Raw genomic sequence first — 21260 nt, forward strand, 5'->3', positions numbered from 1 at the left:
CCCTGCACTGTCCCACAGCCTCCCAGCTATCCCGCATTTCCCTATTACACTCCTACCCCATGCAGCGCACTCAGTACTACCTCTTACTCCCCTTCAGGTAGCCCCAGGCTGCCCTGCACTGTTGTTAACCTCACACAACTGGCACCTCTACACCATCACTTCTGCCCTCCATGCTCCCCTAGATCTTCTGAGCTGGAGGAACACTCACCGGACTGGAAGGAAATCTCGCTCATCATCATCCAGGAGTCAGCGAAGTAGAAGCGGCAAAGTATGGCTTTACCCACGCGCTGATTGAGGGGGACAGTCACAAACCTCGCACTGGGGTTTTTGTCATCTAAGACAGTTGCCACTCCAACAGGTTCGGACTCCCAGTCTGCAATCAGGCGTGGTTTGAACAGACATTCCACCTTCTGGAAGATCTTCACTCCCTTGGAAAACATGTTGTTACAATGCACCTAGCAAGAAGAAACAGCCCAGACGGGAAGATACACTGAAACCAAAAATCAAGGCTTGGTGATTTTCTGTTCATGCAGCTCTTCTATTTCTAACAGCTGTCTGTACAAATACTCTTAAATCAACATGGGTGACTTATTCTAGGACAGCCCCATCCACCCTTAAGTCTGCAGTAGGAATGTCTGAGCAAAAAGTGATTCTGAAACAGCTGTTAACTTTACACACAAAAACTAAATTAATGGTCAAGTCTTGGCAAGGTCTCCAAGAGACCCCAAAAAAATGCAACAGCAACAAAAAAACAGCCCCAAACCCCCAAACATACCACCCTGTATTAATCTAAAGCCTCACAGAGCGATTCTCCTTGAACATATATCCTAAGAGGGGAAATATCTGGGCTCTACAGCCTCTTTTACAAAGCCCACGGCATCTGCAATGTAAGCTATTTTCTTCAAAAAATTACCAAGCAGTATGTGCAAGCCAGAGAAGCTATTCCACTGATACATACCACTAGTTCTGCTGTGGCTGCCCCCTCCCGCCCCCCGAAAACAACCAACGATTGATGTTTTCTTTACACCATCATGTAAGCCTGCACCCATCAGCCTCTCCTGGTGGCTCAGTACATCATCAGGGTGTCCCTGCTGCAACGGCACCACCGGCTTAGCTAATGATGCTGGAATTTAAGCCATCATCGCTACGCCGCCAAGCTAACATCTCACTAACACAGAGGCTTCCTCACGTATCTCCAAGTTATGGCTCCACGCCGTCTGCTTTCAGACTAAGCAGTTTGCAGGCTGCTTCCAGGCTGACTTCACACCTCTGTATTTGGGAGGTTTGTTTTACCCTCCCAAGAGCTGGTAGCAACTTTCCCCTTCCTGCTCTTGGGCTGTGCCCAAGCCAAGAGGCTCTGGCATAAGTGACAGAGGCAGGGGACCAACGGCTCCTCTGTCACCCCGGGTTGCAGCACCGTGGGCCCATCAACACCAACACACAGCACCCTACCAGCAAATGGGGGCTTCACAAAGAGATGAGGCTCGTAAGGATCCCTTATGCTATTACCCTGGCTCTCTTACTTTAATGCAAATGTTGTCCTTGGGTTTGGGTGTGGGTTTTTTTTTTTTCATGACAGTTTCGATTCTGCCATGAAATACTGAAGATCTGGACCACAGCACCAGTGCCAGGAACTATAAGAGGAATAAGGTGGCCCTCAGAGTCCAGAGTGGTCGTCCCAGCCTGCCCCTCCATTTTCACAGCCACGGTGGTCTGACCCTCCCTCAAGGCTCCAGGAATTATTTCCTAATCATTGCGCAGCATTAACAACTGCAACAACAACAGTTTCCGTGCTAAGTGCGGCTTTGAATCTTAATTGCTTCGCCTCCGTGACGTCTCGCAGTGAATAGGAGTGAAGCGGTAATGAGGACGGGAGGCCTGATGAGCAGGAAAAAGACAAAAAGAGGGTATTTGAGTATAATCGGGAACAGATGAAGCCTAGGCAACATTATTCAATAAGGAGGTATAGTCATCCGTAACAAGGCAGGAAAGCCTGACGCCTGCAATACAGCTTGTGCCAGCTTGGGACAGAAGTTGGATATGTTCACATCTTGGAGTGAAACAGGAATACTTTCTATTCCAACTATTATGAGTGTGGTGTTAAGCACTGCCTACTAAAGTCCAACTCTATAATATGCAAGCCTAAGTAATTTGCAATGTAGTTGCAAAATTTGATAACATTTATTTTTAACGTTCCCTTGTATATTGGGGAAGTTCAAAGGACTGGAATAAAGCTAATAGGTACTAACATTAAGATATGTATCGTGAAGTAAGTGATTACTGGCTAGCTAACTTATACAAAATAAATGCAAAGGTGAAATAGCATACACTGAATTAAAAATTAAGGCTAATTTATGCTAATCAAAGCAGCCTTATCATGAAATACTAAACAAAGTTGTTATTTCTACGAGCTTATGTATTTGGTTGATCAGGAAGGCTGCATTTACATGACAAATCTTTATACGGCATTTGATTTATTCTCATTATAACATGCGACTCCAACTAACAGAATATGAACTCAAGAATTATATAATTTGATTTAAACTTTGCAATCTTAAAAATTAAGGCATCATTCTTCAGTAATTTTTTTTTTCCCCTTGCAGGAACATGCTCCCAGTCCAAGGCTATTCACTATCTTTTTCAGTGATCCGAAGAGACAGTAAAATCACTAGCAATAAGATTTAAAAAAAATAAAAAAAAAATGAAGCAACAACAAACAGAAATGGCAGTTTCTCAATTAAACTGAACTGCGCAGTGAGCTGGGTCCTCTGACTGACTCATTTCAAGGTAATGAATTCAGCAACAAAATGTAAATCAGGCTTTCTGGATTGGACTTCTATCCTGGAAACCAATACTTTTGGATAAGATTTTGGTATCATGCTAAAAGTCAGGTGAACATTGGTTCCCTATCCTTTGGCAAAAAAAAAAGTGATCACAGGATTCATAAATGAAGCATAAACAAAAGCAGAAAATTGGTATCATTCTTCTATGCAGTCTGATGGAAAGCCTGCATCCAATTCCACCCTCTACACCTCCAAAAGAGTACTGGCAAGCAAAAAAAGGATTGGAAGAGAACAGCACAAGTAATCCTGGCTCTCACAGTGAAGGAATTGAGAAGCTCAGCCAACTTAGTTTACTGAAGCAAAGATTAAGAAAGTGATTTAATCATAGACTAGAAACAGGAAAATTTCAGAGAAGGCAGGACTCGGATTTTTTGCCAGGGAAAGCAGGCGAAGAGCCAATAGTTGCTAGCTAAAAATAGACAAAATAAAACCAGGGTAAGTAACCACCAAAACAATTTACTTAAGGATGTGGTGGGTTCTCCTTCATTTGAAATCTTTACAAGAAAAGCCACTGATCCTTTTAAAAAGATTCTGCTGTTTACTACAGACTCTAAAAGTTTTGTTCATCCCTTTCCTGCATGATTAAGTAATTTCCCACAGCACAAGCATAGATTTAGGCATCCAGAGAAGTTTTTGGTCAAAAAATGGAAGCACAATCACATTTTGTTGCCTCAAGGGTCAGGCAAGGCCTGTAGACAGTAAGTAGCCTACATCCTAAATCCATCTTCATTGTCAACGGAGGCTGCCCAAACACCGCCGCAGGCATCTGCTTAGTCATTTAAGCTAAACGGTGAAAGGAAAGCATCCGAGCTCCAGAAAGGCAAGCGCTTCCCTGCTGCAGCTTTCTGCATGGGTAAACCTGCGATATTTCCTGCTCAAATCCTGCCTCTGGTGCTAAGTGCCTCACATGCTCATGCTTTGGGGAGGGAGCCCAGAGGGGCAATTTGGAAGCACCCAGACCCAAAGCCCACTCCAGGCAGCAGGAGAGGGAGGACGTGGATACCTTCATGGAGGTGAAGTTCCTCGGTCGGTCAAACTGAAACTCCATTTCAACAGCGCCCGTGCTGAAGCTCTCATTTTTCCAGCCAACATAGTCATAGCCTGGCCACACACGGTACTGGTGGCTCTGCGTGAAGTCATCCAGTCCCAGCACACCGTCCGTCAGCTGGCCCAGGCCTCCATACAAGTGCCTAGCAAGAAAGATCTGACAGTTATACAGAACAGCAGCCAGGACAAAACTCAAGCTCCTTGACCCACAGGAGTGTGAAAGCACTTAAGTCTTTCAACTGGGACCAGGAAAACATTAGTTTAATTATTCTTAACCCATTCTGGACAAGAACTCATTCCCTGTTATCGTACAACATCACCTTTATTTTATTCAGGCTGAACTGTGAAAACCTTTCCCTGCTTTGCAAAAGGCAGAAGTTTTTGCATTGATGGGACACACTGACAGCAAAATCTAGCAATAAGTAGAGTCTCTTGAGAATGAAAGTGAAGGCTCTAGAGAAGACACTTAAAGCTCTCTGTTAGGAGAACCTGAAGTGAAACATTTGACTGTGGAGCTGCATGGGAGGAACACTGCTCTGTCCTACCGTGGAAGAACAAGAGGGAGAAAGTTTTGCAGGCAGGCACTGAAAAGTGTGGAAAAGAGGCAGTGAGAGGCCACAGTCAGCTAGTCCAGCGACTCACAAGCAGACAGAGCCAATTCTATCTGGGATTGTTTCTGACACCGCTTCTCACGCAAGAGGAGAGTGTTACTGGCACTATTCGCAAGGCTGAGCAGATTCTTCTCCCAGGACTCTGCCCGGCTCCACTTCGTATCTGAGAGTGCAGAGCCCATCGGGACAGTGCTGGAAGACTGTACGGAGTAGGAGAGGCTAAACATGGTACATTCCTGACTCAACTGCCTTTTGGCAGTGCTCCCTGGCATATTCTGCCCCTTGTCCTATGGCAGGGAGAGTGCTAACAGCTCAGCAGTATCAATGCCCGAGTTCACTTCCTGGACCCGTTTCATTTAATTAGGCAGTCTTTGTAACCAAGGCTGGATTGCTGGTACGCGCGCTGAAGGTCCCCAAGTCTATTCCAAGTAAGCCCTCCTATAATTGGAATTTGCACTAGTCTGCCTGTCTTGTGAACTCTAAACAGGATTCACAGCTGGAAAATGCAGACTCCTGCCTCCAGGCCAGTCAGGCACTTAACCTACAGTTTAATTAGTTTGGAAGACTCCTTGCTCAGCATGTTGGGTTTTGCGTCTGCATCTAGAGCTCCCTGGCACTCTCCAGCAAAGCCTGCTTCCTAAGTTAGGGCTCGACAGCTAAGCGCAACACTTACATCCTTCTGCACATGTGACTTTTTATAAGACACACTCTAAAACATAGGTTGTGATTCAAAGGAAATTTTGATCTCACAACACAGACCTTGGATTTCTAAATATCTGCTTTTTAAAATATTTTCTGCAAGTGAAAAAGACCTCTGAGTGAAACTCATTATTCAAAGGCCAGGTTTCCACGTTCAATCTTTAATATGTCAATACAGCTTGAAAGCATCAGATGTCACCCTAACCAAGACCTAATTACCTCGTATCTTGCAACACCCCTCAAGTATGAAGAATGTATTCCCCTCCTCCCCTCCCATGTTTTTGACTCCAGCATAGTAGGACAGAAGTAACTTTAAAAAAAATCACCTCTAAGCATGAAGAATTTTAGGCATCAGCAAAAATTTTCAGGAAGTTAATAACAACTGAAATGGGAGTGTACAATAGAAGCACCTTAGCTCAATGCATGCCACCAAGTCACTTATCAGTCACCTTTCTGCACAAGCAGGGATCTGCTGCCTCAAGAGGAGGCCCATGCCTAAGTTTGCCCAACATTTCAAGCCATTTAAATGTATTCAAATCTGTATTTACAGCAAAGAAAAGTTGTCATGCTAAATCTCTGAAAGTTCAGCCAGTTATTTAATGTTTCAGATTCAGATTCTTAATGAACTCTGTCTTCTAAGGGAGTCACTATAAGATAAACCACAGACCTCAAAATGTCAACAAATGTCCTAATTTACCTCAGTGATTTGACATATTAGCATGCCTTGTAATGAGCTGTAAAATCCAATGATTCTGGGCTTTTTGACTCCAAACTGGAAAAGCACCATACCCAAGAAATCTTTACAGTGAGAAATCAGCCACCTTCCTCTGATACCACATTGGCAGTGGTGCCTCTGCTGACTTGTAGCTTCTCACAGGGACTGATGCAGTTTTCCAAATTGTTTCAAGTCCTTCAGGGCTTTGTTTTCAAAAAGAGTATCTCACATCTGTCCAGAAGCTCACAGGTATCAAGTGCAGGCCTAGAGTTCAGGTGTTGCGTACTTTCTCGGATGCCCAATTTACCCTGGAGACCTCCTGCAACAGTTTAAGATGCAGTCTGCTGGAGAATGCATTTCAAATAACAAACTCCAGAAGCAAAGGCAACGAAGAGGGGAAGGACCTTCAGCTGGTCCAAGGACACTGGGATTGTGCAAGTAAAAGGTCCAGCCAGCTCTCCCACTCCGATCTTGGGCAACAAAAGAGTAGCAGCACCTTATGATCTGCAGTATCAACAACAGCTTAAGGCTATACCTGATCAGCAGTGAAACCAGTGCAATGAATATGGTCACAGTAGAGACCAAGAACGATGAGGGCTTTAAGGCAACCAAACAATATCAGAACTGTCTCATCACACCATGTACAGATGGGAAGCCACGAACAAAGACAGCACTTGGCTGTATAATGACAGATCCTTCTCTTTGAAGGGAAGCGCCAAAGACTTCCAATAACAGACAAATAATTTGCTTCCTGGTCACCTTCACCAGCTAGGATGGAATGAATCACGAGCTTGTGCCCTCCTTCAAAATAGCAACTGACAACATGTTAACGGGTCTGGAACAACCAAGCCACTCAAATATTAAATGCTTTGGAGAACTAGGAGGCTAGCTTGGAGCAAGGGAGGTCTCACCAAGGAAGTGTTTAGGATGCAGGATACTAATGACAGGATAAGTAAGAAAGAAGAAATAATTTGCACAGTGACAGAGAGAGAACAGGACAACTTCTCCCACCTGCGCTCATGGTAGCCATCATAGGTCGAGTCATTCAGATAAACGATGGGGAAGCCAGGAGCCGCTATTGTCCCTCCTTCAGGGATGCTATAGGATGCCAAACCATCTAAAAAAAGAAGGCCATAAACCTCAGAAACACAGCAGCAGCAGCCTTCTACCATCTCTGCCCACATAATTCTGTTATTTATGATGTGGACCACCAGAAGCAGTTCCGTGGGCCTGGAAATCTCTCTCATGTGTGAGGATGCTGAGGAGTCCCAGTCAGTGCTGTGTAAAGGCTACTTTTCAGTTACAGGCATGAAAATCACTACTTACCATACCAGATGCAGCCATAGAGCTCCACCCTCATACAGACGGTCATTGGCAACTCTGTCACAGGAATCACCCGGATAAAACGGGCAATGATGGGAGGCCGAAGATCTTTCAAGACCACGTCATAAGTATCAATGTTGCCTTGGATCACCTGGAAAAGAGAGGTCCTTACCAGTAACTTCCTGGTGTGCAGTTCATATGTACAGGAGTATACTTGCACCCCATCATTTGAGACTGAGGAGTTTCCCCAGGCAGTATCTGCAGAGGGTTTGCTGCTGCTGCTGCTGCTCCCCTCCTCCTACCCGGTGCACAGCTTAGAAGGTGAAGGGTGCTTGCTGCCATTTCACTTCCTGTCCACTGCAGACCGGTACCAGGAAGGACTTTGAGAGGAGAAAGGCAGGTGGGAGACAAATGTACATGTGGACTATACAGAGAACTTCAGTTACTGGTACGTAACCTCTCTTTCGAGTGAGTCCACATGTACATTCTAACAGCAGGTAACGCTGAGCAATTCCCCTCATCACCAGTTACCTCAGGAGGGTCTTGATGTCCTTTTTCTACGAAATACTGCATGAGCCAACAAAATGTCAGAGTCAGTGCAGCATTTCATGGATGAAGGTCCAAGTAGCTGCCCAGCAGATGTCTTGAACTGAAACACTCAGCATTACCACAACTGCTCCATCCTGGTAAAGCGTAGTCTGATCTGGCAGGGAGTTTCACCCACTCCTCCTCCTCCTCTGTTTGATCACAGTTCTAGGAACAGCCCACTATCTGCTTTGACAGTCACTGTATGGGAACAGCTGAAGCTGTCAATTCCCCAGTGAAGGGCTCAAAAAGCCTAAGAGATTTTTTGAAAGGGTCTGGACCTACGGAGACAAAATAAGAACACTTTTGACATCAAGAGCCTAAACTGTTGGTGTGAGGGCTCCTGTTCAAAGATGCTCTCAGTGGGAAGGATGGATCAGAAGCTGAGACTGCTCAGAAGACCATGTGGATTGGAATTGTTGGCATGCAGGCAATTTAAAAGATGACGGAGGCCAATGAGGGAGCAGAGAAATGGCTTCCTCTTCATGGCAGCAGGAAAGATCTCCAGAGAGTGAGTGCAACTTTTGAGTCACTAGAGAAGTAAAGGATCTTGGGCCTTGTTATACCACAAGAGGAAGCTCCTCAGAACACAGCATCTTTCTCAAGATCAGCTAGGATGGAGAGCCCCAGGAAGGCAGTTGAAATGATGTGAGGGGAGACCACATCTGTTTTATCAAAAGCCACCTGAAAAGCTGCATAGAAAGTCTTCTGAACTCCACCAGGACAGTGTGAAATGCTTTTGTGCACCTGATGGGGGAGACTCTACAAAGCAGCACAGTCTCAGCAGTTTAAAGGATGGTCAGAGAGCAGGCTCGCTTCCTCATCCTCTTCAGCCTCCCAACAGGCTTTTAACTTGCAGCCTCTTAACACCCCTGTTCCTAGGACAAATACTCATGATCTCTTCCAATGAAATATGGACACATAAATGATCCTTGTCTTCAGACACCTGGTAAAAGGAATTAACGCAGTCATCAGATGACCTAAGAGAGCCGTAAGACAGCTAAGCTGGCTCCACATGATCTCACTGATAAGAAACAAGACCCTAGAGAAGCTAACATATGGCAGAATTTCAATTTGACTGCAGGTGGATTTGTTTACTTCCTTAGGAGGGTTGTGTAGAAATTCTGCCATTTTACTGCAGACAGCCTTGAAATACCCCAGGCCTTCATTACAGGAGTTGGACAGATCCTCTGGAGTTGACCATTCCTCAAGGGAATCTCCAAGATAACATCAGTATCTCAAGCCAGAATGGTCCTACAAGGACCAATGTGGACTCACTGCTGGACAGAATAAGAGGAGGAAGCTTTCAACAGCCATTCCCCTCATAAAAAGGTATCTTTACACCAGCTCTATAGTGGAAAAGCCAACATTGATGCCTGTATCAGACAGGCATCATCTGAGAGAAGCAAAGGGAAAATGCACTTGTCACAGCACCTCCACAAGTGGGGGTTGCTGCTGTTGAGCACGTGCAGTTTCTCACAGCCAAAGAAACAAAGCAATGAGCTGTGTGTGGAAAGAACCCCAGACTCCAGCACCAGCAACTGATGGTGCCAATCAACATTCCCAACAGCATCAGGAGAGACCAGGAGGCAACAGTGCTGCACCACACAACATTAGGGCCAGTAGAAAGCACCATCCTGAACTGCTGTCAGAGACAAGGGGACAACAGCTTGACCTTTTGCCTTTACTGAGTACATCAAAGCTAGAGCTGACTTTCCTGGTGTGGTCCTGGGGCACATCCCACATGCCTGATGACCTCACAACCCATTGAGGTCTGAAACTTAGCAGCAAAGCGAAGGGATCTTCTTGGCTGAAGCCATTTGTGTGATCTCCCCAGACATGGGACATGCCAAGATGGGTTCACACTGTCATACTGTGATATCTCAGTGATTGCGGATCTATCAACTGCAGGACTGGAAGAAGTCTTCCTAATGCACAAAAACAACTCTGGATCTTGCACCTACATTTGCACCTCATTCCAAGGCTTGAATGATTTTGTAGGACATTTTACAAGTGATTTGACAGGACAGTAGTGCTTTTGAAATACGGATTCACTAATGGAATATGACCTTTACTGGTGACACATGCTGAGAAAAGTATGCTTTAGGCAAAGTCATTTTTCAGAGGAGCTGAAATGGCAGGAATCACACATTGTATGCTGTGTTCTGAACAAGAAGAACAGGACCATCTTCTCTAAAGATACCAGGAGGTAAAACTTTTTGGTCTCATATGATGGAGAACACATACACACAGTGCCAGAATACATATGTGGACTCACTCATGGAAGACCAGGGGATGGCTCACATTATAACAGACAGCTGAATACATGCTCATTACCTTATTGTAGTCTAAGAAGGAGATCTTGCAAAAATGGAGCCAGCAGACTAATCATAACACTGACATCAACAAACTTCTGTGGGCCTGAGAACACTGCTTTGCACAGGACTGGGACAGTGGAGGAGGGGATTTATCTGCTTGGGGACAGTGTAACCATTCAATTCTGGTGTAACTCTGAAGATGCAGACAGACTTCACCTGGTAAAGTACCAGTGAAGAATAGTTAGCACCATCGAGCTTGAGCTTCCCCTCCCATCCTGCACACACAGTGTTTGCAGGCACACAAAGTTTGAGGGACAGGCAAGATAACTAATGGCCAAGTAACAAATCAAAGGTCTGAGTGAACAAGTCATTCATTAACAAGCTAGAAGTTATTATCTAAACTGTTTCTAGCATTACAGACCCCACTGTGACTTCCGAAGCACCCTCAGTGCTAGAAAACACCACAGTACCAGCTACCCTTCTAATGAGGGCTAGATTCTGGCTTAGGCCTGAGACAGGGGGATCAGCTCATACAAGCTGCAGATGGGAGAAAACACTTTTCCAGGGAGGTTTAAGAAAGGCTTGTGAACACGAGCAGAGTGCAGCTAGTGCAGCACTGCATACTTGAGTCTGGAGGGAGTTGGAAACAACTGCAGTTGAGCAGGGAAGCCTCTGTGGGTGTGCACTCAACATGTTGCCTACCTTCTAAACTCCTCTCTCCTCATGGCTCACCACTATCAGACATCCAGAACCTGGTCCCCTTTCCACGCCCCACCTCTTAAAAAAACCCACACACAGGCATGCCAGATCCCAGACAAAGTAGTTAACAGTCAAAAACAGACACCAGGCATGAAGCTTGCTTTGCAGCTTCCAATTTAGAAGTGAGTCGCAGGCTGGTCGAGAGACATTCACATTGCATTTCAAAACATTTTGACTACGTACAGAAAGGTAGCAAGGAGCCACTATTTTAGGTCAAGGCAATGGCAAGGATTTGGGGAATCAGGTCAAGGGAATAACAGCCCCAGCAAATACAGGACTAAGGCAGAGGATGTTGAACACCTGACACAGAGAGGAATCAGGAGACAGTAAGATGCACTAGGCAGTAGGCAGAGACAAAAGGAGGATGCACCTTCTGCAGTCTAATTCCCTATGATTTTGCTTGGATTCTGCATGCTCCATGGTTCAGCTCCTGCTACACCCACCTTCCTGCCTTGACGATCTTTCCAGGAGACCCAGCGCTCTCCGTTGCGGCTATAGTCAATTCGGTAAGCACGTGCAAATTCTTTGCCTGTGGCACGGGCATGCCGTCCCTGAGTTCCAATTAAGGTGATGAAAAAGAGCTTGTGTAGGTCAATTTGGAGGAACTGCACATCTTCTGGCTGCAACAAGCCAGCCGGGCACCAGGCTCCATCCCCTTCTTCCCTTTGTAACCTGAGGGAAAAACCAAACACATTAAAAAAACCCTTTTTTCTTGAGAATCCAACCTTCTCAGTAACTGAGGGGCCCCTTGAAACTTGGAGAATTGCATAAAAAGAAAGCAAATCAGCAAGTGAGCCCTGGCAGCTGGCTACCAAACACCTCTCCCTTTCTGGGTGATGATCTGTAGACATTTATCCGAGACACCTGTAGCCAGTTTTTGCCCTTTTCAGAGCCACTCTGGATATTTCTCATTAACTACTGTAAGTCATTTCTTTCTCAGAACCAATACTTTAATGCTGACTTGGAAACAACTATATTAGTCAGTAGGAAATTGTGTATTGACTGCTTTTTAGCATGTGGCCTGGAAAGTACATTGTCACTTTACCTAAATCCCCCATACAGTAATGTCTGAACCTCTGCTCAGCCTCCTTCTATAGCTGTTACAAGCACAAAGAGGAGCTATCTCAAAATAGATTTTAGAAAAAAGCTCTGCCCATCTACTAATTATTGTGGGTCATCTCAACACATCTTTCACATTTTCTTCACTGATCCGAGCTGCTTGTGCAAGACACTGCTCAGTGTTTGATGACAATCTCTCTGCTTAAATTTGAGCATTGTAGCACTAGCTGCAAAGATTCAAACTTTTAGCCTTAGAGATTGCATGCCAAGTGATCTAGCAATCAGCAGGTGGAGCCACTGAAGGAAACACTGACTTACCTAGGCATCTCTAGACCCAGCTGTGCAAGCCACAAGCTGGTGAAAGTAGTTTTAAATGTGAAAAATTTATCTGGACATGATAAGTCCATGCGAGCTTTAAAGCAAGAGAGATATCCCAGAAAAGAGCAAGCCCTTCAAATGTCCTTTTCTTTCTGACAGCCCTCCTAGCTCTAATTAGTGGGAATGGCGAGTGCAGCCAAATCTCTTATCAAGGAAGGAAGTACCCAGAAGGAGATGCAGAAGGTCAAGGTACAGGCTAGAAACCGGAGTTTTGTCTCAGCTCAGCCAGTACCCTGCTGTTTCTATAAGACTTTTAGAGTGAAGTGGCAAGTAAAACAAGTTATATAAGACAGATGTGAAGGGCAATCATGAAGTGACAGGGACAAGCAGCATCTGCACAGGAGAGCCATGACCTCTAACAAAATGAAGTCAGCTAGAGGGTGTCCCTTCATGTCTTCCGCCTGTGGACGTTCAGCTGCCCTAGCAGAAAGAGATGATGGTAACAGATGGCAAGTGACGACTGAGATATTTGCAGAATTTGGAATAAGCCATCCCTCAGAGAACAAAATACATCTTCCCGCTTTCAGACCCACAGGTTTGTTCAAACTTTGCCAAAACACATGACATTTAGCATCTTTGCTCTAAAACAGAGTAAGAAAAAAGCAAGCACTAGGAGAATTTCACGATTTTGGACTGCTCAAAGTCTTTGTATAAATATAACCATCATAATTAACCTGCAATGCATATCTAATTTGCATAGACACTGTAGGAATGTTTGATATCACCATTACAAACAACTATAAGGAAACTTACATTGGGAGATACTTTGCAAATCATCAGTCTGCAGCTTTGAAAGAAGTGGAACAACATAAGAATGAAAAGCCAAACTGCTGAAAAAGACTAATATTTCTTGACATTGAAAGAAAATCCTGTAGCTGCTTTTTAACAACTCCTTAACTCTGTATTTTCCAGTTTACAAAATACAGTGTTAGTTTTAAAAAAATTTGATCAGAATAAAAAAAATTGGTGGCATTATTTCCTGTAATGATGCTGTAATGAATACAACAGAAAAGCTGAACTAGGAACATTTATTTCTCCTTGCTTCTAACTAGGGGGAAAGCAAAAATCCATGGCAGGGAAAAGGGAAACACTTTTGTAATCAGTTCCATAAAAAGGCAATGTATCTAACTGATGCAGAACACCGCTGAGACCAGCAGTCAGTGCCATCAGGTCAGGGTGATCACATTCAAAACAGCCAAAGAATTCAGAACTTCTTTGAATTAAAGTGCACACAGCCCATTTCTTCATTATGATGCTGTTGAAAAGTCCACCCGCATAAGTGACTTCTTACAAATCAGAGTTTCAAGTGCTCTAACAATAGTTCCAAAGGCCCTGTCCCTAGCTGACCTGTAAATCACAAACCCATTAGAGATGGTTATAGAGCTACAGAAAGAACAGGGTTGGAAGTGCCTCTGGAGGTCTCTAGTCCAATCTCCTGCTCACAGCAGGGCTAACTTCAAAGCTACGTTGGCTTCCTCAAGGCCTTGTCCAACCACGTCTTGAAAATCTCCAAGGATGGAGAGGTCAGCACCTCTCTGGAAACCTAAAAACTGCACCCCTTCCTTCTCATTGGGAAGGATTTTTTCTTTATATTGAGTCAGAATTTCCCATGTTGCAACTTGTGACCTTGACCATCGCCTTTTGGCCTTTCTCTGTGCATTTATTTAGATCTACTATGGAAGTGGTGAACAAGCTAAGCAAATGGGTTTCTTTGTGAGTGAGGCTAAAGAAGAATTTTTATCTTCAATCATATTAGATAAGTAAAAGAAAAGGATTACAGTTTTGCCAGAGATTAACCTACCGTGCATACTGAGGTCCTGTGGAATCATACCACTGGCTGGAAGCAGTGATATCTTCATCCCGTATCGTTCCTTCATGCATGCCCAAAGGATAACGGCATATGGCTGGAATTGGAAACAAGCAAGTAAAAAAGTCAGTACTCTTTTTTTTTAAATCACCAGACAAGTCTAATTGATAGGCTATGGAATAAACATGGCAATGATAAAATTTAGAGAAAGCAAACAGAAAAGGAGAAAATACTTTATAATTACTACAAACTAGAATTGCAAGTAATGAAATGCATTGACACGGAGAGCTAATATCATTCAACAGAGTCCTGGAAGAGCAAAGACTTTACAGAGAAGCATTTTTAACAACATCAAAAAACATACTAGTGTTACTCTTTACATAGACCTATTCTACAATGAGATATTACTTATCAGTAATGATGTGGTATAAAAGGAAGTACTGCATCAAAGATTTTTTTCTTCTTTTTCTGGAAGAAACAGGATGTTTGACTTGCATTCAGATAAGACCAACTGATACTATGTTCAGCAGCCCAATAATAAGTGAGAAGTTAAAAAGCATCTAATTCCAGATGACCAGATAACTTCAGCTTATGAGAACATCTGTACTATCATGTCACTGCAGGTTACAGCTTATATTTGAGCCTAATCCCCTGATCGCCCACATTGCCCCACACTAGTCTGTTCCCTGCCTCTAGCCTTGAGTGGACCAGGTGGTCCTCTCCAGGCATGAGCAGGGTCTCCAGCTTGGTGCCTCCAGGGAGGAAGGACACAACCGGCTCAAGCCATTAGGCTCTGTAAACTCAATACAGCTACCAAAGGCAGTGCAGACATAGCTTACAAGTATAAATTGGCCAAGAGCTCTTCCTCGCAAGTCATCTTTGAAATACATCCTGGAATATTAGAGATGTTTCAGAAAACTGCAAGTCTTAATGCTGTACTAGAATTCAAAAAAGGCAAGCAAGATATTCATGTCAGGTTGACATCAGCAGCAGACAAAACAAACAAACAAACAGACCTAAATAATGAAAAAATTAAAAGACAAAAGCATAGTCAATGGCAAGTCCCAGAACAAATGAAATATATTTTCCTATGGATGGATTTTTGGTCTTTGTCCTCTGAACTTACAGCAGCCCCAGCCCTTCCCTTAGTCTGAGGTGACACAGGCAAAAGAACACATGCTGTAGTCACTCCAGAGCCGCGGGCACACTGGTTGACACCCCCACTACACACATCCTCACTAACAAACTGCCTGCTGCCATATCAGCAGCTTTGCCTGCCCTTTCCTCAGCAAAGGCACTGCCTTGGGTCTCCTCATTTCTTCATCTTCGAGACTGCTGTCTTTCTACCTAGCTTTGATAAAGTTGTTAACTAGGTTCAGAAGGTGTAAGAAAAGACAGAAGCATGAAATTCACCTTTTTGTTACCACCTTACAGAACAAAGCAAAGGCTGGACAACAAATTGACAAATTTCAACACAAAAATGCCTGTGAACAAAGGTTATTTCAGAAGGATTTTGCTGCGATTATTGTCAGGCACAGTATCAATGAATTAGTGGTGTTCTATATGTTCATAAATAGTCTTGAAAAGGAGATGTATGCTGAGGTGACGAGGTTTGCTGATGATACCAAGTTATTCAGATATAGCAAAAATACAACTGAAAGAAGAAGGATCCCATGATACTGTACTACTTTGCAGTAAAATAACAGCAGACTTCAGTATCGGTAAGGACAAGAACAAAGTAAAGAACAGCCTAAATATACAAATACAGTGAAGACTGAATTAGCTACTTCAGGACAGGAAGGCTACCATGTTGTTACAGTAAACAGGTTATGAAAGCTTGAATTCTGTGTTCAAGTGAGAGGTCAAAAAGCAACTTATTACTATGGAAATGCATACAGAATAAACTAGAAGACACCGTTATACTACTGTCTAAAATCATGGTACACCAGCCTGTCAGATATGGAATATAGCTCTTACTCCTTCCTTCTCACATCAAAAGGTAGAGAATGAAATGCAGATGTTGCACAAGAAAAAATATATCCATGTGCCTGGGCCCTCCTGGGACTGTCCAGAGAGGTGGTCCACAGCAGTCAAGGAAGACTGGCAGTCTCAGCACACAGGAGGGCATTCAGGGACTATGTTAGTGATTACATTTACATGCATATATCATGAGAGGGAAAGAAAGGCCGAGAATGAACATATGAAAGGTGGGAGATTAGAGTCCTCTCCCAGCCTGGCAGCTCCCTACCAGGGTTGATTTCGGTGCCAGATGGCTCAGGCAGTGAGGCCAACAGCAGCATGCAGAGGATCATGGTAGCAATCGGAAGCGCTGTGCAGGGTCAGATGGGTGCGAGTCCTTCACAGGCAGCAGCTGCCATCTACATTTCTGAAAGACAAAGCAAAGGAGAGATGAGCGTCCTCCAAAGACAGGCCTTCTCTATGCTGCAGACTCACTATATTGCCATTGCTTGGTTGTGGGTCAGACCACTTTCCATGCCTTCAAAAGGGTCCTGACCCCAGGTCTGCTCTGATCCTTCTTCTAACTAGCAATTGCTTGACTACCAGTATTGCCTCTAAAGCTATTAACATAATTCAGCTTTTAGGAGCTTGGCTGCCATGAGTACTGTGCACACACTCAACTACTGCTCTTAAACAAGTTCAATGTAAATTAATCTCCCTCCCATTTGATCTCCACTTTCCTTATTATATTAGCAGCTACAGAGGCTACTTCTCCAGTGAACCTGGATGGTCCAACCAGGGAGTGACGTAAGGCTCACACCAGCATCCTAAGAGGGATTTATCTGTCCAAATGCACACCTCTATCTGCACTAGCTGTCTACTCCAGCTAGGCAACTGGGTACTCTGGAAATTCTCATCCAATCTCAAGATAAATGTCTAAAACGGCGTGAAAATAATCTCTCCCTACATGCCCATATCACTGCCAAAAGAGCATGTGCACTCACACATGCAAGTACACTTAATTTCCTGTTTGGAAATGAGGAAAATAGCAAAGGGCTTAAACTCTGGCAATTTCACTGGAAAGCCATGATAACACCTTGAAGAACACAAGGTCATATCAGCAGAGCTATGTGAATTCTGTGTGTCCATATTCACTGCAATGAGCCTAGAGAGGTTCCCACCCTGGAACACCGCTTTATAGAAGGCAGGTTAGAGGATCTGTCTCATATAGAAATGTCAGGAGAAAAGAGAATAGAACAAATCAATAAAAAAAAGTTGCCAGGACCAGAAGGTGTTTGCTCAAGAATCCTCACAGTGGTAGTAAAAAGGCAAACTGCACGTTAGGATTTATTAGCAAAGGAAGAAAGGGAAAAGAGACCATTGCTATGCCAGCACGTAAACGCATATAAGAATCAGAACATCAGATGCCATTAAACTCAGACTCGTAACAAAAGATTGCATTTTTTTCCACACAACATAATTAAGCTGCACAAGTTGCAGCCATAAGTTGCTGTGGATACCAAAATAATTAGATATATTCACAATAGAAAGATACACCAAGGTTCTTAAATCCAAAGATAAAGCCTTTGGCTCAGGAAATTCCCCAGCCACAGATTGCTAGGCGCCCAGAAGCTAAATCATGGTTACAGTCACTGAGGCTTGCCTGTTTTTAATTCTCTTTCCTAAGGATTTGCTACTGGCCATTGTCCCTGCTGGATTCCTTCAGAAAAGATGGCTCTCAGCCTAAAAGACAGTCTAAGGACCTTCTTGGAAAATGAGCCAAATGCGCATGCGGCAGAGGGAGATCAGTGGATGCTGCCCAGTGGTGCTGCACCCAGCAATGCGACAATACAAGCAAATGGAGAAAGACCCTACAACTGCCAGGACCCCTCCTGTTTAAGCTACCTTCTTGGGCTGTACACAAGCACCTTGGCCCAGGCCAGAAGGACACCAATAAAGTTCTGCAATTTTGTTGAATCTCAAGTAGGAAATGCATGAAAGCAAACCGCTGCAGAGAAAAGTCAGCTCAAATCTCAACAGGAGGTTCTGGCAATCAGAAAAGAGGTTTCAACCAAGCACTCTCAAGGTACATGCGCATCCAAAGTCTTATACCCCTCCGAAACAGAGGGGACCCCACAAACTCTGATGCAAACACTGTCCCATGACAGACTGTCCAGCTGGATGCACCTGGAGGAGAGACTTGTCTTTGTGCGGAGGAGGATTTTGTACAGACGCTTCAGTGGCACAGTCTGAAGACAGACCAGGTGGATGTTAGTCTGCTCATATGATTTGGTAGGAGTCCCCAGAGAGGCTTACAGAGCAGGATTTCCAAGAGAGCTGTGGGGAGTCAGGCACAAAAGGAGACTGTCCTCCCACAGGGCCTTAGAAAAGAAAATGTGATGGACATTAAGGTAGCCCTCCCTTCCTGCAGCAGGTAGTGGGAAACACAGCAGATAGCTGCTTGTGTGGTACATGGGGTACCCTGACCATGGCCCAGATACCTCACAAGATCAACTCTGCTATGTGGATGTAGCATAGCCTAGACAAGAAGATCCTTCTTTTGGGCTACGCTGGACCAGCCACTGAACAGAGCTGTAAGTCCTTCCAGATGTCCTGGCAGGAGAACAGCAGCTTGGATAGCTCCCAGGTGACTTAGCTGCTAAAGAGCTGCCAGTTGTACTGAAGCCCTCAGATGGCAGAGGAAGAGCACACAGGTATGCTCCATGCCACATCCACCGCCCTGCACAGAAGGCTCTCCAGAGCCTAGAAACAGAGAGGATCAGGCATCTGTAAGATAGAGGCTAGCTCCCACAAAAATACTCCAGGATTTTCCTCTTAAAGTTGGCCAAGGTTAAGAGAAACAGTAGCCAAAGAGTGCTAAAATGGTTGTCCCATATTGCCAAGATCTGCTAGGTGAGGACCAAGTGCCTCTGTTGAAAGAGGAAATCAGAGCAACCCCAGCACCACTGTAGATGTTCAAATGCCTTGGCTTTGCATTTGATCCAAAAAGCCAATTAACAGGGATCAATGGCAGGGAGGCAGATGCCCAGACAGGGCAGTAAGACTGGCTGTCCACACGGGAGTACAGGGCTCATGGCCCAGCTGGGATGGGCTACTACCATAGCAGACCTTCAGAGTCCTGAATGTAAGGTACCAAGCTGAGTCTTAGCGTAAGGACACCCATTTTGTCTTTTGACACAAGAGCTATTATGCTAAGTTTCTCCTATCCCCTTAAAATGAAGCATGAGCAGGTCACAACAACGGAAGCCAATGTTACAGCAATATAATAAACGTGACGTGCAATACAAACAGCAGCATTATCTCATCTGACCAGGTACAAATCCAAACGCTGTAAATTAAGTGCCTATTTACTTTATGCAAAGATCATGACATGTTCTAAATCATACCCATTGTATTACCAGATATCCAGTCACGTTATCATTTAACTGCCTGAGTACAGCAATCAGAATGTAAAAGATAACAAGAGGGAAGAGGGAACAGCAAGGGGAGCCAAGGTGAGTCAAACAAACGCCCAAGCATCATGTCAGCTCCTGACACTGAGCCAGCACCTAGAGTTGGAGGGGAGCTCTGGGCTGGTGCAGCAAACTGCTGCCTGTGCCTCCCTACCCTGCCGGCAGGGGCCAGCACCCCAGCCATAAACCAGGGGCTTCCCAAGATTCACTGGGCACGTGGAGCTCCGTAGGTCAAGCAGAAATGATGCGGCAGGATGAATGCTCTCTGCATGTGTCTTTCTCCACTAATTACAGAGGGAACCTAAAGGACAGGCTTTGACTAGCCTCACAACTTCTAGATGGCTACAGTTGGGTGAGATGAATCCTCACCTCTGTATGGGGCAGTGAAGAAATACTTCCAACAGATTAGCTCTATGCAAGAACCCCAGCAGCTGGGTTCTGGCTGTGCTGGGTTTGTTCTTCATGGTACACGTGGTCCTGGACCAGCGATGTGTGTTTGGCAGTCCTGGGATAGGTGCTGCGCACAGGGAGCAAATGGTTTCATTTCTGATCTTCTAACACTTTATAGCAGCTGTTCATGCTTTGAGCAAGGACATCAAGAATCAATTTTTCATTCCTGTCTCAATTTAGAAGAATGTACAGCCTCAGCTCCACTCATCAGCCCTTACTACTGGAATTCCTTGTGTGAAGAACTGTTGATGTCGGTTTCTGCTGAGTCTAAACCTCAGCTAGCAGTAAATTTGATTCCCAAACTGCACTTCCAAGTGCTAGAACACACTGGAATATACTACTAAATACAAACCTCTGTACAAATAGCTTGGAAAAGTATCTTCCTAAAGATTTTTTTCTGGGTAGAAGACTCACAGCACTTTTCTTTGTAGTTCTATTTCAGCTGCATTACAGTTCCTTGCTTTGCTTGCATCTTTATTCCCAATCTGCCCACACATACACAGAAAGCACCAGAATTACAGCACAGGCCTGAAATCAGCAAAAACAGGATTAGCAACATTCTCACAGAGGCAAGAAAGTGTTAAACTGTTCTCAGGACTGAATGGATCAAGTTGCTAATTGCTAACAGCTGGCTGCAGGAGAATAAAATCCTGTTACAATCATTGTGAGAGTGGAAAAAAAAAATCTACTTACTGAAAAACTTGCTAAGAAACACAAGAGGACAGTTTTTTCCAATATACCAAGCAGATACCATGCCTAAGAAGCCAGCCCATTTCTCCACAGACAAACAGCTCACCATGAACTAGCCCTGTCCCTAGCATAGCATACAGCCTACAAGCAAAACCGTGCGGCACAGTGGGCACAGGAGGGAGCTATTCTTTAGTGATCTGCATGAAGAAGGTGGGACTTGGAGCTCTTCCAGGTACTGTTCTGCCTCCAGAGATCCATTATGGAGGTCTGGCATGTTTGCAAGCCTCTCTAGGTCCCAACTGAAACAGACATTTATTTTAACTGGTTCCTTTGCAGATCATTACCTCAAAGTGGGATCTTATGGTTTGCTGCAGGAATCCCGTTACAGATGCCCAGCACCCTGCCAAGATACTCTGTGGTCATAATCAACACTGATAGCTATGTGTATAATGCACTCTGTACGTATTACAAGAGGATTTATGTGAAATTAAAGTATCCTCAGAAGAGGTTCTGGAACGGTCAGGAGGACCAGACCGGATGGTAT

The 21260-nt window shown here is 44.5% G+C and overlaps 1 protein-coding gene across 1 annotated transcript in view; it reads right to left on the reverse strand.

Moving 5' to 3' along the window:
* Window positions 1-21260, reverse strand: part of LOC106493039 (discoidin domain-containing receptor 2-like) — a 59634-nt gene that overhangs the window by 13964 nt on the left and 24410 nt on the right. Inside the window, exons 2-8 of the mRNA XM_067309076.1 lie at window positions 16393-16530; window positions 14139-14241; window positions 11344-11572; window positions 7242-7389; window positions 6927-7032; window positions 3847-4033; window positions 209-455 (exon numbers count right to left, since the gene is read on the reverse strand). Coding sequence (XP_067165177.1) covers window positions 209-455; window positions 3847-4033; window positions 6927-7032; window positions 7242-7389; window positions 11344-11572; window positions 14139-14241; window positions 16393-16456 — 1084 coding nt within the window. The 5' untranslated portion in view covers window positions 16457-16530. The remainder of the gene's footprint in view (window positions 1-208; window positions 456-3846; window positions 4034-6926; window positions 7033-7241; window positions 7390-11343; window positions 11573-14138; window positions 14242-16392; window positions 16531-21260) is intronic.

The sequence above is a fragment of the Apteryx mantelli genome, chromosome 21, assembly GCF_036417845.1.
Source record: "Apteryx mantelli isolate bAptMan1 chromosome 21, bAptMan1.hap1, whole genome shotgun sequence".
In the NCBI taxonomy this organism is placed as follows: Eukaryota; Metazoa; Chordata; class Aves; order Apterygiformes; family Apterygidae; genus Apteryx; species Apteryx mantelli.